This window comes from Eretmochelys imbricata, chromosome 17 (assembly GCF_965152235.1).
Source record: "Eretmochelys imbricata isolate rEreImb1 chromosome 17, rEreImb1.hap1, whole genome shotgun sequence".
In the NCBI taxonomy this organism is placed as follows: domain Eukaryota; kingdom Metazoa; phylum Chordata; order Testudines; family Cheloniidae; genus Eretmochelys; species Eretmochelys imbricata.
Genome location: NC_135588.1, coordinates 22639227 through 22656386, shown reverse-complemented (window position 1 = coordinate 22656386; position 17160 = coordinate 22639227). Strand labels below are relative to the sequence as shown.

At 47.1% G+C, this 17160-nt stretch overlaps 1 protein-coding gene across 8 annotated transcripts in view; it reads right to left on the bottom strand.

The window, feature by feature from the left end:
- The window catches only part of CWF19L1 (CWF19 like cell cycle control factor 1), a 68761-nt gene that overhangs the window by 13997 nt on the left and 37604 nt on the right, over positions 1-17160 (bottom strand). For 7 of the 8 annotated variants that reach the window (XR_013348231.1, XM_077836349.1, XM_077836348.1 and 4 more), the window contains one exon: positions 16452-16563. The exons of the other annotated variant lie outside the window; for it this stretch is intronic. Coding sequence is in view for 6 of the 7 variants with exons in the window: in XM_077836349.1 (XP_077692475.1) it covers positions 16452-16563 (112 nt within the window). In the remaining variant the exon portion in view is untranslated. The remainder of the gene's footprint in view (positions 1-16451; positions 16564-17160) is intronic. 8 annotated transcript variants of the gene reach the window in all.

Sequence of the window (17160 nt, the reverse complement as noted above, 5' to 3'; positions counted from 1 at the left end):
AGAGAATTAAAAGTCTCCTCAAAAAATTATTTTGAACAATCTCTAAGGCTGAAATTTGGCCCCTAAACCAAACTTCGGCTAAAAATTATTAATGCTGGAGCAACTCTGTTCCCACCTCTGTTCTCACCTTAGCCATATTGCCCTGGTGTAGAGCAACCAAGACATGCAAAAGTCTTAGACCAAATACCCATCCTTAACTTTGCCCAACGACTGTCTCAGCTAATTGAATCAAATGCCATCTTTAGATCTATGAAAGGAGCATATGATCTAGTACCCTTAACCACAGTGTATTTATAAATTATATAGAATAAAACAATTATCAATTGTGGATCTTCCAGCCCTAAAGCTGGACTGATCTTCATGTAATAAAATAACCTCCAAAGCCCATTTTCAAGTTTAGATAGCAAAAATCTGGAATAATTTTTCCCTGCCACATCTAACATATTAATAGGTCTTTATGAAGCAGGATTCTTTGTCCCCCTTTTAAAAAAATAGGACCTATGATGCTAGACTTCCAGCCAGACAGAATGCATGCAGTATAATTAATAACAGTAAAATATTTTAGCCAAGACTGGGGACCACCAATTAAGTTTTTCCTGAAAAACTTCCCCTGGAGTTTTTTCTGTTGTTGAGCTAAAATAAATGACAGTATTTCACTGTCCATTACTGAAGACCAGAGAGGTAAATCAAAATGCATACCCTATCATTGTATCAACTATGGTTACAGTACCTGTAGCCACCAAACAAGCACCAGAATCAGAAGCATTTCATCCATCTTAAAGAGAAGCTTTAGCAATAAGCTTTCTTCGTATAGCCATTGGAACTGAAATGCTGGGTAGGTAAGTGGTGTAGGGGAAGACGAGGCTGTATATGGCCTCCACCTCAGGAAAAAGGAACCAGTTCCTTCACTATTGCAGAGTCCCATGACGGGAATGCCGAAGCAGAGGGGAAGAGGGCAGGTTATGTAGCACCATAGGGACACACATTGAGAAGAACCATCGTTACTACACAAGGGAGTAACTTCCTTTTCTTCTTCAAGTATAGGAACTCCTCACTTAACATCGTCCCGGTTAACGTTGTTTCGTTATGTTACTGATCACTTAGAGAACGTGCTCGTTTAAAGTTGCGCAATGCTCCCTTATAACGTTGTTTGGCAGTCACCTGCTTTGCCCACTACTTGCAGAAAGAGCAGCCTGTTGGAGCTCCCTGGTGGGGGCTTGGAACCAGGGTGGGCCAGCAGCCCCCAGGAGCTCCTCTAAGTTCCCTGTGTGGCAGCCGCCCAGCAGGCTATCAATTGCCGGACAGTTCAGGTGTCCTTTCCCCCACTGCCACGTACTGCTCTTGCCCACTGCCTTGGAACTGCTCCTAGTAGCCTCCTGCTTGCTGTGCAGGGGAGGGGGAGGAAGAGGGGTGCTGATGTCAGGGTATCCCCCTCCCCCAGCTCTACAGAGCAGGGCGCGACAGGACAGGGCGCAGGACAGAGGGAGCTTGCCAGCAGCAGCTGCTGGCTCAACTTGCTTATCTACAGTACTTAAAAAGGCAGTGTACTCAGAGTGGGGTCAGCATACTTAAAGGGGAAATGCGTCTCTATCTCTCTCACACACACACACACAATCTCCCTCTCTGTCTCTCATACACACTGTGTGCATGTGTCTATCTTGCACACACCCCCAGCACTTTGGAAAGTGGAGGGAGTGGTGCACTCCAGTGGGATAGTGTGGGTTCATCATCACGTTCAGTTTCCACAGAGAATGTTTGCAGCCATTGCCATGTTGGGTCTCCTCCCTCCATTTGTGCTGCCTTGTAGAGTGTGAGGCTACATTAACAACGTGCTATCCCTGGAGGGGTCAGCCGAGCGCTAGGTCATCATTTAGCAGTAAGGCATTCCCTGGGAAATAGCCCACCCTGTGACTCCACCACCTTTACCAAGCTTCACAATCATCATGGTTGTGTACAGTATTAAATAGTTTAAAACTTATACGGGTGTAGGTGTGTATGTGTGGTGTCTTATCTGGCGGAAAAAAATCCCCTAACCCCCCATTTACATTAATTCTTATGGGGAAATTGGATTCTCTTAACATCTTTTCGCTTGAAGTAGCATTTTTCAAGACCATAACTACAACGTTAAGCAAGGAGTTACTGTAGTGTCCCTATGGGTGCTCCACTGTAGAGGACTCCACAGCATTATGCCCCATGGAGAGCTGGGGCTTCAGAGTGGAGCCTATTACTGATAGCACAGTGGAGCTGAAGACAGCATCAGAATCTGAGTCTTGGGTAATTACATAGTGTTCTGTGAAAGTATGGGCAGAGGCCCATGCTGCTGCCCTGGAGATTTCAGAGATAGGGACTGTGACGGGATCCCCAAGGTACAACCTGGAACTGTAGGACCACTGTGCCCCCTTAGCTCTCCAGCCTGGGCTGTCTCTCACAATGGGTTTGCTAGTGACAAGCAGCAAACCCCTCCGGGCGCTGTGATCACTCAACACAACAGCATATGGAGCCCCACACCCAGCTAATTGCAAGAATGCTCCCTGAGCCACTCATGAATCGCCCAGAGAAAGGCACCAGCAAATCTCCCAAGGCCCCAGCCTTTGCACCCCAGGAATATACCATCTTGCACCACTCCAGACCCCTTCTTGAGCAATGCAAGTTTTTTAATTAGTTTACCACTTCATCAAAGGAAAGTGGACACGTACCAGCGTTTGTAAGATGTGCAGATTTCCTAAATACTTTAGACAAACTCACTGGTAAGGATAAAACATTAAAATAAGTTTAACTACTGAAAGATAGATTTTAAGTGATTATAAGTGGTAGGCACAAAAAGTACCAAAGAAAATAAAAGGTAAGTACGCAGTCTAAATCCTAAACCTTATTAGACTAAGCAATATTTGGATTCAGCAGCTTTTCTCACCCCACTGAATGTTGCAGGTAGACCATACTGACACCTTATGCGCCCTTAAGCATAGCATCTTCACACACACAACACCCACACACGCACACATACCCCGTCCACAGCTGGCTTTCGTGTTTTCCATTAAAAAAAATGAAACTTTTAACCCACTTTTAACTTTTAGGCACTCCTAGAATGCGAGCGCCCTTAGGTATGTGCCTACTGTGCCTAACTGGAAATCCGGCCCTGGTAGTAGGTAGGTTACAGTCCTTTATACACAGGCTTTCCCTTTAAGCCTGGGACCAGTCTCCTCAGTTTAGGTCTTAGTCTTCCCAGCATTCTTGTTGCTTCCAGCGTAGGTGGAGGAGGAGAAAGGTAAAAGCATGATGCCACTATCCCTTATTTTATACCCTCAGTTCATGTGCCTGGAAAATTCTAGCCCAGACATGCACTGGTGGGCCTTGCTGAGTTACAGAGTTGAGTAATCCTCCTATTGTGTGATGCTTGTGCAACTCTCTTATAGAACTGTATATCCCTTGTTTACAACTCCGCTACTGATTAATGGTCATTTAACGCCTGCCTGGGTGTTGGTCACCTCCTTTGTTGTCACTGGAGAACTAGCAATGGATGACTCCCAAACTTACAACATATTTCGATAATAGCCATACAGCAAAGCCTCATAACTTTATACACACTAATGAGAACACATTTTGACAGAACAATGGTTTTCAACAGGTCATAACTTTTCCTATGAGATCTTACATAGCATGCTTTGAATGAAATATCACAACCATACACGAATGATGAATATGGGGGTTACAATGTGCTACTTTGAGGTACAGTATGTCACAGGGACATCTTTAACAAACACAACCGAGGTGGAAACATATCTTGTAGAATGCATGCTACAGCAAGACACCTCCTTCATCTCGTCAGATTTAGCACTTCCTCCTCTGGTGGTGATGGGCCTGAGGTAAATCAGCCCTACTCTGGGCAGTGTTTGTCTCCCCTCTCTGTGCTCCTTTCATCATATTTTCAGGGTAGCTCTCGGTGTTGGCCTAAGGGGTGATCCTCCACTGAACAAAAAGGAAAGTCTCACAAACACACAAATAAAGGGGGATACTTTTCCCTGTCTCCTCGCTGGGTTGTCCTGTTATTTTTCCAGGGGTGTCAGTCCTTTCCCTAGCAGGCACTCAGGTTTGGCTGTTTCCCCTCTGGGAAGAAGCACAGCCTCTCAACCTGGATAAGCTTATTTCCCTGCTGCCACTAACCTGGCAGCAGCTTGTCTCTCTCTCCCCCCTTTCTCTCACCAGAGGAGGGGTTTTAAAAGATCTCAGCCAACCCTTAAAAAGATTCCAGTGTCCCCAATTGACCTGAGGTAACCTCTTCTCTACTTGTAGGAAAAAGGGCCTTTGACATTCTAGGACTAACATATCAGCCTTCCAGCACCCTCTTGAAGCCGTCCAGCCTGACTTTGTCACATATTCTCCCCCCTCTCAACACCATGGGCTTGGGCTACTTGGGTCAAAAAACAGTGCATCGTTGACAGGCCTCAGCATTGCCATGCTTGGTCCCTGACCGGTGTTGCACTCTGAAGTGGAAGGGTTGTAACAAGAACTCTCTCGTTATCATCCTGGCATTTCTTTCTTTGTTCCAGTGCATCCATTTCAGGGGAAGCATGGTCAGTGATGAGGGTACACCTCCGTCCAAGTAGGCAGTATCGGAGGACTTCCATGGCCCACTTTACCATAAGGCATTCCTTCTCTACCACAGAATACTTTTGTTCTCTGCGTAGGAGCTTCCTATTAAGGAACAGGACTGGGTATTCTTCCTTTCCTACGATTTGAGAAAGTACGGCTCCTAACCCAACCTTGGAGACATCGGTTTGTAGTATAAACTCTTTCTCAAAGTCTGGGGCTACTAGTACTGGATTACTGCAGAGGCCGGTCCTCAGATCGGCAAAAGCTTCTTCAGTTGCGCTGGTCCATTTCACTATGTCTGGGCCCTAAGCCTTTATCAGATCCGTCAAAGGGTACGCTCTGGTAGAAAAGTGGGGAATGATTCGCCTGTAGTACCCAACTAGCCCCAGGAATGCTCTGACCTGTTTCTTCCGGATCAGTCGGGGCCAACTTTGTATCACCTCTACCTTGTTCAGTTGGGGGCGGGCTTTACAATGCCCATCCCCATGATTTACCCAAGGTATTCGGTTTCTGATAGCCCTATTTCACATTTGGAGGGATTCACAGTGAAACCTGCCTTCCTCATTTTCCAATACTGCTTCCACCTTTTCTAGGTGAGTCTCCCAGTCTGGGCTACGTATGATGACATCAGCAAGGTAAGCAGTTGCATACTTGTCATGTCGATGTAACAGCTTATCTATGAGCTGCTGGAAGGTCGCAGGAGCCCCACGTAACCCAAAAGGGAGGACAGTGTACTGGTAAATCCTTCTGGTGTAGAAAAAGCAGTCTTCTCTTTGGCTTCCTTGGCCAGAGGAATGTGCCAATTACCTTTGGTCAGGTCAAGGACAAAAATAGAGTTTTTCCCAATCACTCAATTAGCTTGTCTAGCCGCGGTATAGGGTAAGCACTGAACTGGGACACCTCATTTTATTTTCAGAAGTCATTGCAGAATCTCATGCTGCCATCTGGCTTAGGTACCAGGACGACTGGACTGGACCATTAACTATGAGACTCCTCAATGACTCCTAGCTCTAGCATTCTCCTAACTTCGGTCCTGATCTCCTCTATTTTTGCCTCTAGGATTTTGTATGTCTTAACATTCACCTTTACTCCAGGATCTGTGATGATGGACTTCTGTAGTGCTGCTTGGCTTCTCCGAGAACACGTGGTGGTTTTGTTCAATCATATTGGTAACTTCTGCTTGTTGTTCAGGGGTCAATTCGGGGGATATTCCAGCCTGTCCCTAATGTTTATTTTCTTGGCGTGGTGTCTCTAGGATGACCAGATGAGCTTCCCTGTCTTGCCCAGGGCTTCAATAGGTTGACATGGTAGATCTCTTCAGGCGATCAGGCTGTCAAACCTTATAGTTGACCTCCCCAATGGATTCTATCACTTCATATGGTCCCTGCCATCTAGCCAGGAGTTTGCTCTTAGTTGTGGGAACCTGCACCACTACCCAATCTTCCACCTGGAATTTCCAGACCATTGCTTAGCGCTTGTAATAGGTCTTTTGGGCCCATATGTTCCTGCACTATGGGGGTGACTTGGACTATTCTGTCCCTCATCTGCATCACATGCTCAATGATGTTTCTTCCCTGGTTAGGCTGTTCTTTCTACCCCTCCTGGGCAATGTCCAGTATGCCACGGGGGTGGCAACCAACTAAGAGCTCAAAAGGGGAAAAGCCGGTTGAAGACTGGGGAACCTCCCTTATAGCAAACATCAGGTAAGGTAGTAAGATAACCCAATTTTTCCCATTCTGGCTCACCACTTTCCATATCGTGTTCTTCAATGTCCTATTAAGACGTTAGACAAGGCCATCAGTCTGTGACTGATAGACTGACATTTTTAGGTCCGTATGTGGAGCGTCACACACAAGTCCCTCATCAACTTTGACAAAAAGGGGATTCCTTGATCAGTCAAAATCTCTTTGGGTATCCCCACCCTGGAGAAAATTTGAATGAATTCCTTAGCTATCGTCTCGGACATGGTGTTTTGTAGGGGTACAGCTTCTAGGTATCAGGTGGCATAGTCCAGAACAACGAGCACACACTGATGGCCATGGGATACCTTCTCCAGTGGGCCTATCAAGTCCACGGCTATCCTCAAATGGGACTTCAATAATTGGCAGAGGTACTAAGTGTGGTCAGGGCCTTAAGTGTGTCAGGGCCATGTAACTGGCATTCTGGACAGAAGGCGCAATATCATCAGACCTCCATATAAATTCCTGGCCAAAAAAACCTCCCATAGGATTCGACTGAGGGTCTTATCTACCCCTAGATGTCCTCCAAACAAATGACTATGAGCTAGGTCCAGCACTGCCCTCTGGCGCCTTCAAGGTACCAAGAGCTGCTCCACTTCTTCCTCTTGCATTCGGACTACTCTATATAATAGGTCCCTTTTTATCACGAAGTATGGCCTTTGGTTTCCCCCTCCACTGGGACCTCATTCACCTCAACTATCTCTTTTCTAACATCATCATATAGTGGATCATTGGCCTGATCCTGCCCAAAAACTTCTCAAAGGAGGTTCCAATATGCCCAAATTCAAGGGGACCTATTTCTGTTTCCCTCCCAGAATTGGTCTCCATGGAATTGGATCCAGCTTCCGGCTCGTCAACTATCTGAGTGGCCCCCCTGCCAGCTGTACAAGATTTCTTCCCTACGAGTGCAGCCTTTTGGTTCTGGGCCAAGATCCTGGTTCCCAACTTTTTGTCTGCCTTCCTCGCTCATCTAGTTTTCCAGGGCTTCCTAGTTGTAGAGAATAAACCCTCTTGACCCAGCACAACTCTTCCGCAGTAGTCCGAGAAAGTTCTTTGGCCACTCTTTGGTCTCTACCCGAGGGCGGGGAACTTGTCATAGGAGGAGGGGTTATTTTGGTGGACCCATCCTCATAGGTCTGGCGGTAGTCCTCTCATGAACCTGTCCAACACTACGACTTCCATAATATTCTCCACACTGTGGATCTCGGGGTGCAGCCATTTCCGCATTAGATGCATCAGGTCGAACAACTGGGACCTCAGTGCTTTGCCATCCCGGTACCTCCACTTGTGGAACCTCTGGGCCCTTATCGCAGTCGTCACCCCAGACCTCACCAGGATCTCAGTCTTCAACTGGGGGTAGTCTGTAGCCGCTTCCGCAGCCATGTCATAGTAGGCCTTCTGGGCCTCCTGACACAGGAAAGGGGCGAGGATGCTGGCCCACTGGTCTTGGGCCAGGCCTCATGTCGGGCCATTCTCTCGAAGGCAAGAAGATATGTCTCCACATCATCTTCCACTGTCATCTTCTGTAGGTAACTCCTTGCCCTTAGGGATCATGTCCTGTCATGGCCATTTGTCAGAACTTCTGCTGGTTCACGACCTCCTGCAGGTTGGCTCGATCTGGGGTGCCTGGCTCACCAGTAGTTGATTCATTTCCTGCTGTAGCCGTACTGACTCCTGTTGGGTGGCCATCTGGACCGGATAGCCTCTTGTTGTGCTGCCGTAGCCTGTACCAGTGCCCTCACTATGGCGTCCATTTTGTGGGGAGGGCTGATTTACCTTGCAGCAGGTTGGTTTGCCACAAAGTCAAATCCCACTTCTCACACCATGTGTGGCAAGGCATTTCCTTTGTCTTGCCAGACTTAGCACCTTCCCCTCTGGCACGGACAGGCCTGGGGTAAATCAGCCCCACTCTGGGCAGTGTTTATCTCCCCTCTCTGTGCTCCTTTCATCATATTTTCAGGGTAGCCCTTGGGGCTTGCCTAAGGAGTGATCCTCCACCAAACAAAAAGGAAACAGTCTCACAAACGCAAAAATAAAGGGGGATACCTTTTCCTACCTCCTCGCTGTCCTGTTTGCACCGTGGTGTCAGTCCTTCCCCTAGCAGGCACTCAGGTTTGGCTGTTTCCCCTATGGAAAGGAGCACAGCCTCTCACCCTGGAAAAGCTTATTTCCCTGCTGCCACTAGCCTGGCAGCAGCTTGTCTCTTTCTTGTCCCTCTTTCTCTCACCAGAGGAAGGATTTTAAAAGATCTGAGGCAGCCCTTAAATAGCTTCAGGTGTCCCCAACTGACCTGAGGTAACCCCTTCTCGGCTTGTAAGAAAAAGGGCCTGTAACATTCTAGGGCTAACATATCGATCTTCCAGCGCTCTCTTGCAGCCGTCTGGCCTGACTTTGTCACAGTGCAAATTCCTGACAGGAGCAGCAGATTCTGAGCACAGTAACAGTGATAATGCAACTGGAGATCCATTTAAAGAGTCTTTAGAAAGTCTCCCACGCTCTTCCTTTCATTTGCGGACAGATTCAAAGGCTGCACAATATCAACTCTCAAGTCCTTAGTCATAGAATCATAGCATATCAGGGTTAGAAGGGACCTCAGGAGGTCATCTAGTCCAACCCCCTGCTCAAAGCAGGACTGTCATAAATATAAAGGGAAGGGTAAACACCTTTAAAATCCCTCCTGGCCAGAGGAAAAACCCTTTCACCTGTAAAGGGTTAAGAAGCTAGGATAACCTCGCTGACACCTGACCAAAATGACCAATGAGGAGACAAGATACTTTCAAAAGCTGGGGGCAGAGGAAAAAAAAAGCCTCTCTTTTTCTGTGTGATGCTTTTGCCGGGGACAGAACAGGAATGGAGTCTTAGAACTTAGTAAGTAATCTAGCTAGATATGCGTTAGATTCTGATTTCTTTAAATGGCTGAGAAAATAAGCTGTGCTGAATGGAATGGATATTCCTGTTTTTGTGTCTTTTTGTAACTTGAGGTTTTGCCTAGAGGGATTCTCTATGTTTTGAATCTGATTATCCTGCAAGATATTTACCATTCTGATTTTACAGAGGAGATTCTTTTACTTTTTCTTCTATTAAAATTCTTCTTTTAAGAAACTGAATGCTTTTTCATTGTTCTTAAGATCCAAGGGTTTGGGTCTGTGGTCACCTATGCAAATTGGTGAGGATTTTTATCAAACCTTCCCCAGGAAAGGGGGTGTAAGATAAGGGAGGATTTTGGGGGGAAAGACGTTTCCAAACAGACTTGTTCCCAGTAACCGGTGTTAGACGTTTGGTGTGGCAGCGTAAGTCCAAGGGCAAAAGGTAAAATAGTTTGTACCTTGGGGAAGTTTTAACCTAAGCTGGTAAAAGTAAGCTTAGGAGGTTTTCATGCAGGTCCCCACATCTGTACCCTAGAGTTCAGAGTGGGGAAGGAACCTTGACAAGGACCAATCCCCAACTAAATCATCCCAGCCGGGGCTTTGTCAAGCCTGATCTTAAAAACCTCAAAGGAAGGAGATTCCACCACCTCTCTAGGTAAGCCATTCCAGTGCTTCATCACCCTCCAAGTGAAGAAGTTTTTCCTAATATCCAACCTAAACCTCCCCCACTGCAACTTGAGACCATTACTCCTTATTCTGTTATCTGCTACCACCGAGAACAGTCTAGATACATCCTCTTTCGAACCCCCTTTCAGGTAGTTGAAAGCAGCCATCAAATCCCCACTCATTCTTCTCTTCTGCAGACTAAACAATCCCAGTTCCCTCAGCCTCTCCTAAGTCATGTATTCCAGTCCCCTAATAATTTTTATTACCCTCCACTGGACGCTTTCCAATTTTTCCACATCCTTCTTGTAGCGTGGGGCCCAAAACTGGACACAGTACTCCAGATAAGGCCTTACCAATGTTGAACAGAGGGGAACAATCACGTCCCTCGATCTGCTGGCAATGCCCCTACGTATACATCTCAAAATGCCATTAGCCTTCTTGGCAACAAGGGCACACTGTTGGCTCATATCCAGCTTCTCGTCCACTGGAAACACTAGGTCCTTCTCTGCAGGACTGCTGCCTAGCCATTTGGTCCCTAGTCTGTAGCGGTGCATTGGATTCTTCCATCCTAAGTGCAGGACTCTGCACTTGTCCTTGTTGAACCTCATCAGATTTCTTCTGGCCCAATCCTCCAATTTGTCTAGGTCCCTCTGTATCCTATCCCTACCCTCCAGCGTATCTACCACTCCTCCCAGTTTAGCGTCATCCGCAAACTTGCTGAGGGTGCAATCCTTAATGAAGACATTGAACAAAACCGGCCCCAGGACCGACCCTTAGGGCACTCCGCTTGATACCGGCTGCCAACTAGACATGGAGCCATGATCACTATCCTTTGAGCCTGACAATTTAGCCAGCTTTCTATCCACCTGAAAGTCCATTCATCCAGCCCATACTTCTTTAACTTGCTGGCAAGAATACTGTGGGAAACCATGCCAAAAGCTTTGCTAAAGTCAAGGAATAACATGGCCACTGCTTTCCCCTCATCCACAGAGCCAGTTATCTCGTCATAGAAGGCAATTAGATTAGTCAGGCATGACTTGCCCTTGGTGAATCCATGCTGACTGTTCCTGATCACTTTCCTCTCCTCTAAGTGCTTCAGAATTGATTCCTTGAGGACCTGCTCCATGATTTTTCCAGGGACTGCGGTGAGGCTGACTGGTCTTTAGTTCCCCAGATTCTCCCTCTTCCCTTTTTTAAAGATGGGCACTACATTAGTCTTTTTCCAGTCATCTCGGACCTCCCCCATCGCCATGAGTTTTCAAAGATAATGAACAATGGCTCTGCAATCACATCCGCCAACTCCTTGTGCTTGTGCTTGTCCAGCTTTTCTAAATAGTCCCGAACCACTTCTTTCTCCACAGAGGGCTAGTCACCTCCTTCCCATGCTGTGCTGCTCAGTGCAGTAGTCTGGGAGCTGACCTTGTTCGTGAAGACAGAGGCAAAAAAAGCATTGAGTACATTAGCTTTTTCCACATCCTCTGTCACTAGGTTGCCTCCCCCATTCCGTAAGGGGCCCACACTTGCCCTGATCTCCTTCCTGTTGCTAACATACCTGAAGAAACCCTTCTTGTTACTTTTAACATCTCTTGCTAGCTGCAAATCCAGGTGTGATTTGGCCTTCCTGATTTCACTCCTGCATGCCTGAGCAATATTTTTATACTCCTCCCTGGTCATTTGTCCAAATCTACCACTTCTTGTAAGCTTCTTTTTTGTGTTTAAGATCAGCAAGGATTTCACTGTTAAGCCAACCTGGTCGCCTGCCATATTTACTATTCTTTCTACACATCGGGATGGTTTGTCCCTGTAACCTCAATAAAGATTCTTTAAAATACAGCCAGCTCTCCTGGACTCCTTTCTCCCTCATGTTATTCTCCCAGGAGATCTTGCCCATCAGTTCCCTGAGGGAGTCAAAGTCTGCTTTTCTGAAGTCCAGGGTCCGTATTCTGCTGCTCTCCTTTCTTCTTTGTGTCAGGATCCTGAACTCGACCATCTCATGGTCACTGCCTCCCAGATTCCCATCCACTTTTGCTTCCCCTACTAATTCTTCTTGGTTTGTGAGCAGCAGGTCAAGAAGAGCTCTGCCCCCAGTTGGTTCTTCCAGCACTTGCACCAGGAAATTGTCCCCTACACTTTCCAACACCTTCCTGGATTGTCTGTGCAGTGCTGTATTGCTCTCCCAGCAGATATCAGGGTGATTGAAGTCTCCCATGAGAACCGTTAGTTGCCGGAAGAAAGCTTCGTCCACCTCATCCCCCTGGTCTGGTGGTCTATAGCAGACTCCCATCACAATATCACCCTTGATGCCCACGCTTCTAAACTTAATTCAGAGACTCAGGTTTTTCTGCAGTTTCATACCGGAGCTCTGGAGCAGTCATACTGCTCTCTTACATACAAAACAACTCCCCCACCTTTTCTGCCCTGCCTGTCCTTCCTGAATAGTTTATATCCATCCATGACAGTACTCCAGTCATGTGAGTTATCCCACTAAGTCTCTGTTATTCCAATCACATCATAATTCCTTGACTATGTCAGGACTTCCAGTTCTCCCTGCTTGTTTCCCAGGCTTCTTGCATTTGTGTATAGGCACTTGAGATAACTCGCTGATCATCCCTCTTTCTCAGTATGAGGCAGGAGCCCTCCCCTCTCACGGGCTCCTGCTTGTGCTTCCTCCCGGTATCCCACTTCCCCACTTACCTCAGGGCTTTGGTCTCCTTCCCCCGGTGAACCTAGTTTAAAGCCCTCCTCACTAGGTTAACCAGCCTGCTTGCGAAGATGCTCTTCCCTCTCTTCGTTAGGTGGAGCCCGTCTCTGCCTAGCACTCCTCCTTCTTAGAACACCACCCCATGGTCAAAGAATCCAAAGCCTTCTCTCCGACACCACCTGCGTAGCCATTCCTTGACTTCCACAATTCGATGGTCTCTACCGGGCCTTTTCCTTCCACAGGGAGGATGGACAAGAACACCACTTGTGCCTCATATTCCTTTAGTCCTAAGTAGAATGATAGGGCTCTCCTAACATCCAGCATATGTAGCATTGCCTCTCTATTGTTATTATGTGGTTTTGGAAAAAAACAGAGAGATGAATTAGCCGATTCATATGGAAGGACAAGGTCACCTTTGGAAGGAACTTATGGTGTGTCCTCAAGGTGACTTTGTCCCCAAATTAAGACCGTGAATGGCGGAGGTGCCTTGAATGCTGCTATCTCTCCTATCCTTTGAGGTGAAGTAATGGCCACCAGGAATGCCATCTTAATGGATAGGTGTAATAGGGAGCAAGCAGCCATCAGCTCAAAGCGTGATCTGGTCAGGGTTCTTAGAACTAGATTTAGGTCTCAGGCTGGAGTGGGTGATCTAATATGCAGGAATAGGATTCCCATGCCTTTAAACATGCCTTTAATGAATCTGCATGGTTGTTGGATGGTCGAACACTGAGTATCCGTCCATCGGATGGTGGAAGGCTGTTACAGTCACTAGATGAACTAAGTGAGCTAAGAAAAAGCCTGGACCATTTGAGGTCTAGAGAATATAGTCCAGAATCAACAGGAGGAAAATGACTGGCCCACTTGCTTGGAATCACACAAAACTTGGAATTGTTTCCACTTTTGAAGGTGGGTATGATGAGTTTCTGATTTCCTACTGTGCAGTAACATTTCTTTAACCCACTCAAAGCATTCACTCTCTAGGTGTTGGAATCAAAAAGGAGTCAGGCGTGAAGCCAGAGGATCTGCATATTGGGGAGAAGGACCCTTCCGTTGTTCTAAGAGAGCAGATGAGGAAGGGGCAGAAGAGGAATCGGAGGACATACTGGAACCAAACTTGTCTCGGCCAGGAGGGGGCAATCAAAGTAACTTTCACCTTCTCTCTCTGTATTTTCAGCAAGACCCTGGATAACAGAGGAAATGGAGGAAAGGTGTACAGTAGATCCCCACTCCATGGGAAGACAAGGGTGCTCTCCAGGGACCGTCTCCCCAATCCAGCTCTGGAGCAATAGCAAGGACTTTTCCTGTTACAGCAAGTGCTAAAAAGGTCTACTGTCAGGGTCCCCTATAGGTTGAATATGTTGTGAAGCACAGCAAGGTTCATTTCCCATTTGTGATCATGGGAGAAGTTTCAACTAGGGCTGTCAGCAGTCACACTCTGTCTCCATGGCAAGTAAGCAGCTGAGATGAGCATCAATTAAAAGTTGTAGTGCTTCTGCACAAAGGGAGAGTGGTCTGGTGCCCACTTGGTGCAGAACATGCAGGTCACATTGTCCATCATGACCTTTGCGTGAGTATCCCTGATGAATGGGACAAAGAGCACACAGGCATTTCTGACAGCTCTTAGTTCCAAGAGATTGCTGTGGAGGACCACTTCTGAGGGAGACCGCTTGCCCTAGACCTTGTGGTTGTTCAGATGGGCTCCCCGGCCTACCAGGGGGCGCCTGTTGTTAAGGTCAACATTGGTAGAGGTTTGACCCTGGAGAACATCAACAGGGGCTTGTCTAACCCATCCCTGTTCGGGGAGTAGACAGATCTGAACCACATCTGCAGACATCTCATGAATAGCCAGGCATTTAGCATCACGAATGTACATGCCACCATGTACCCAGGAGCTGGAGACAATCCCTGGCTGTTTGTGGGCCAGCTTGGACTGTCTCTATGAGGCTCAACAGAGTGTTGAATCCATGCAAGAGGAGGAATGCTCTCACTACACCAAGTCGAGTTCAGCCCCAGAGAAGCAAGTCATCCAGTTATGGGTAGATGACAATACCCAACATTTGTAGGTGTGCCGCTACAATGGCAAGGACCTTGGAGACCATCCTAGGTGTGGCTGAAAGGAAGCACCCTGTACTGGATAATGGTTTTGCCCAAAGGTGAATCAAAGAAATCTCCTGTGAGATGGTTAGATGGAAATATGTAAGTAGGCATCCTATAGGTGAAGGGCCAAAAACCAATTTCCTTGCTCCAGAGATGGAATAATAGCTGCTAGAGTGACCATCTTGAACTTCTGAGCTCTCACATATCTGTTTAGTGCCTGTAGATCTAGTATGGGTCTCCAATCTCCCTTTGACTTGGGTATCAGGAAATACCTGGAGTAAAAAAACCTTGCCCCTGAGGTGAGTGGGGACTGATTCTATGGCCCCTAGGAGGAGCAGGTGATCTATTTCCTGAGGCAATAGTGTCTCGTGAAAAGGGTCCCTGAACAGGGACGGGGAGGGAGGAGGCACATGAAGTAGATAGAGTAGCCCTTTGAAATTATCTCCAAAACCCATTTATTAGAGGTGATGTTCTTCCAATTCCATAAGAAATGAGTCAGGTAACTACCAAATGGGCATAGAAGCATTGTATCTGGCAGCTTATGGCATGGCAAGGAGTGGTCATTCACGGCCTCGACCAAGGAGTCAAAATTGGTGTTTAGAAGACAAGAGTTGAGAGATCGAGCGCTGGGAAGTTGACGACTTGCTCCTCTGCAGCCGGGTTCTCTTGTGCTGTGGTTTATAGTAGTGCTGTGATGGAGGGAACTGAGGTAATCAGGATCTGTGAGGTGGATGTGATGTAAATTTCCTCTTCTGTCTTGGTGTCCAGGACACTATCCAGGAAGCATAGTGTGGCCCTCAAGTCTTTCAGGATGACATGGTTGTCTTGTCAGCAAATAGTTTGGGCCCTTTGAAAAGGAGATCTTCAACCACTGCCTGCACCTCTTTGGGCAACCATGAGAGGTGTGACCAGGATGCCCGACTCACTACCACTGCCATCAAGACTGAGCAGGCTGCTGTGTCTGCCACATCCATTGCAGTTTGTAGCACTGTTCTTACTAGTAATTGGCCCTCTTTGATGATGGCCTGAAATTGTTCTTTTTGTGCTTCCAGTAAGTGGTCAATAAAAGTACTCAGTTTTCAGTAGTTCATGAAATCATATTTGGCCATTAGGGCCTCATGTCAGGCCCTGAATTGCAGTGTCACAGACAAGTATGCTTTTTCTCCAAGGAGGTCTAGCCTCTTCCAGTCTCTATCGTAAGGGGTGGATTTGGAGTGATATTGCTTTCCCCGAGCATTGACTGCATCCACCACAACAGAGTTTGGCTGAGGGTGGGTGAAGAGGAAGTCCACCTCCTTAGGGTGAACGTAATACTTTTTATCAGCCCTTTTGGATGTTGATGCAACAGAGGCTGGTGTCTGCCATATGACCTTAGCCAGGTCCAGAGGAACCTTGGTGACTGGGATGGTGATTCTAGAAGAGGAGGAAGTGTGTAATATATCCAATAGTTTATGCTAACACTATGATGCAGTGAAGTAGACAACAGAACTGCTGTACTTTCCGTTCAAGACCAAAGGCAGTTGAGAAGCAACTGAGCGCGGTTTGCTCGCACAGCGCTACATAGCCTTGAGGCAGACCATGAGGGAAGAAGAGCGCCTTTGGGGGCCGAACAGACACGGCTACCTATCATCTCTGATCAGAGACGCCGGGACACAGATACACCCACAGTGGTGCACCGATAGGGACACTACTCAAAGAACTACAACAACTACGCAGGAATATTTTGCTGTCTTATTTTTCTAGGGTAGCTTCCAGGGAGTTCACCAAAAGCACCAATGGCCTGGTACTCACGGATTTTCTTAGGCTGCTTGAGCTGGGAATGCTGTCCCCCCTTTCCATCTGATGGCCGCTTCTTTCCATGCCGTTTGCTCAAATCAAAGAAAAACTGACAAGCTGGTTCTTCCTGGTCAGAAAAATAAAACCAAAGTCAATTGTTCTCTGTCTATATGATGAAGCCCCACCTAATGTACAAAGAGGTTCTTCTGAAAAGGCTGTTTGTTACTCAGCAGATAAGTGACGTAATGGTTTGATGTTCTCTGCTACTAATGCAATGAAGCCCATCTGCCCAGTAACCACATCCCCAGCCTGGGAGACTTGTCTAAAACAGTTATCCCCCTTCCCTATTAAACTGTCCCTCTTACTTTCAGAGCTGTTGCGTTTTATGAATTATTCAGAAGGCACAGAAGCACTTATGGGAGAAGGAAAGAAAGAATGCATGGAGGAAATGGAACTGGTAGAGTGCAGGGCTGCACTGACAATTTACCAGGACTCTAAGGGCTATATCCTAACTGACATAAAACCCAAGCTAACCGCAGTCACTCTAGCTTAACTGTGGAGGCCTGCCCTACATGGCCTAGCATGCAAAGAAACCCATGGAGAATAGGTCCCAACAAGCAGCCTAGTCACTCCAATTGATTTGGAGCATGGCCTGAAGTATCTACACACTGTTAAAGGCAGGCAGCAGCTATGTCCTACACTACAGAATACCATTGGCCACACC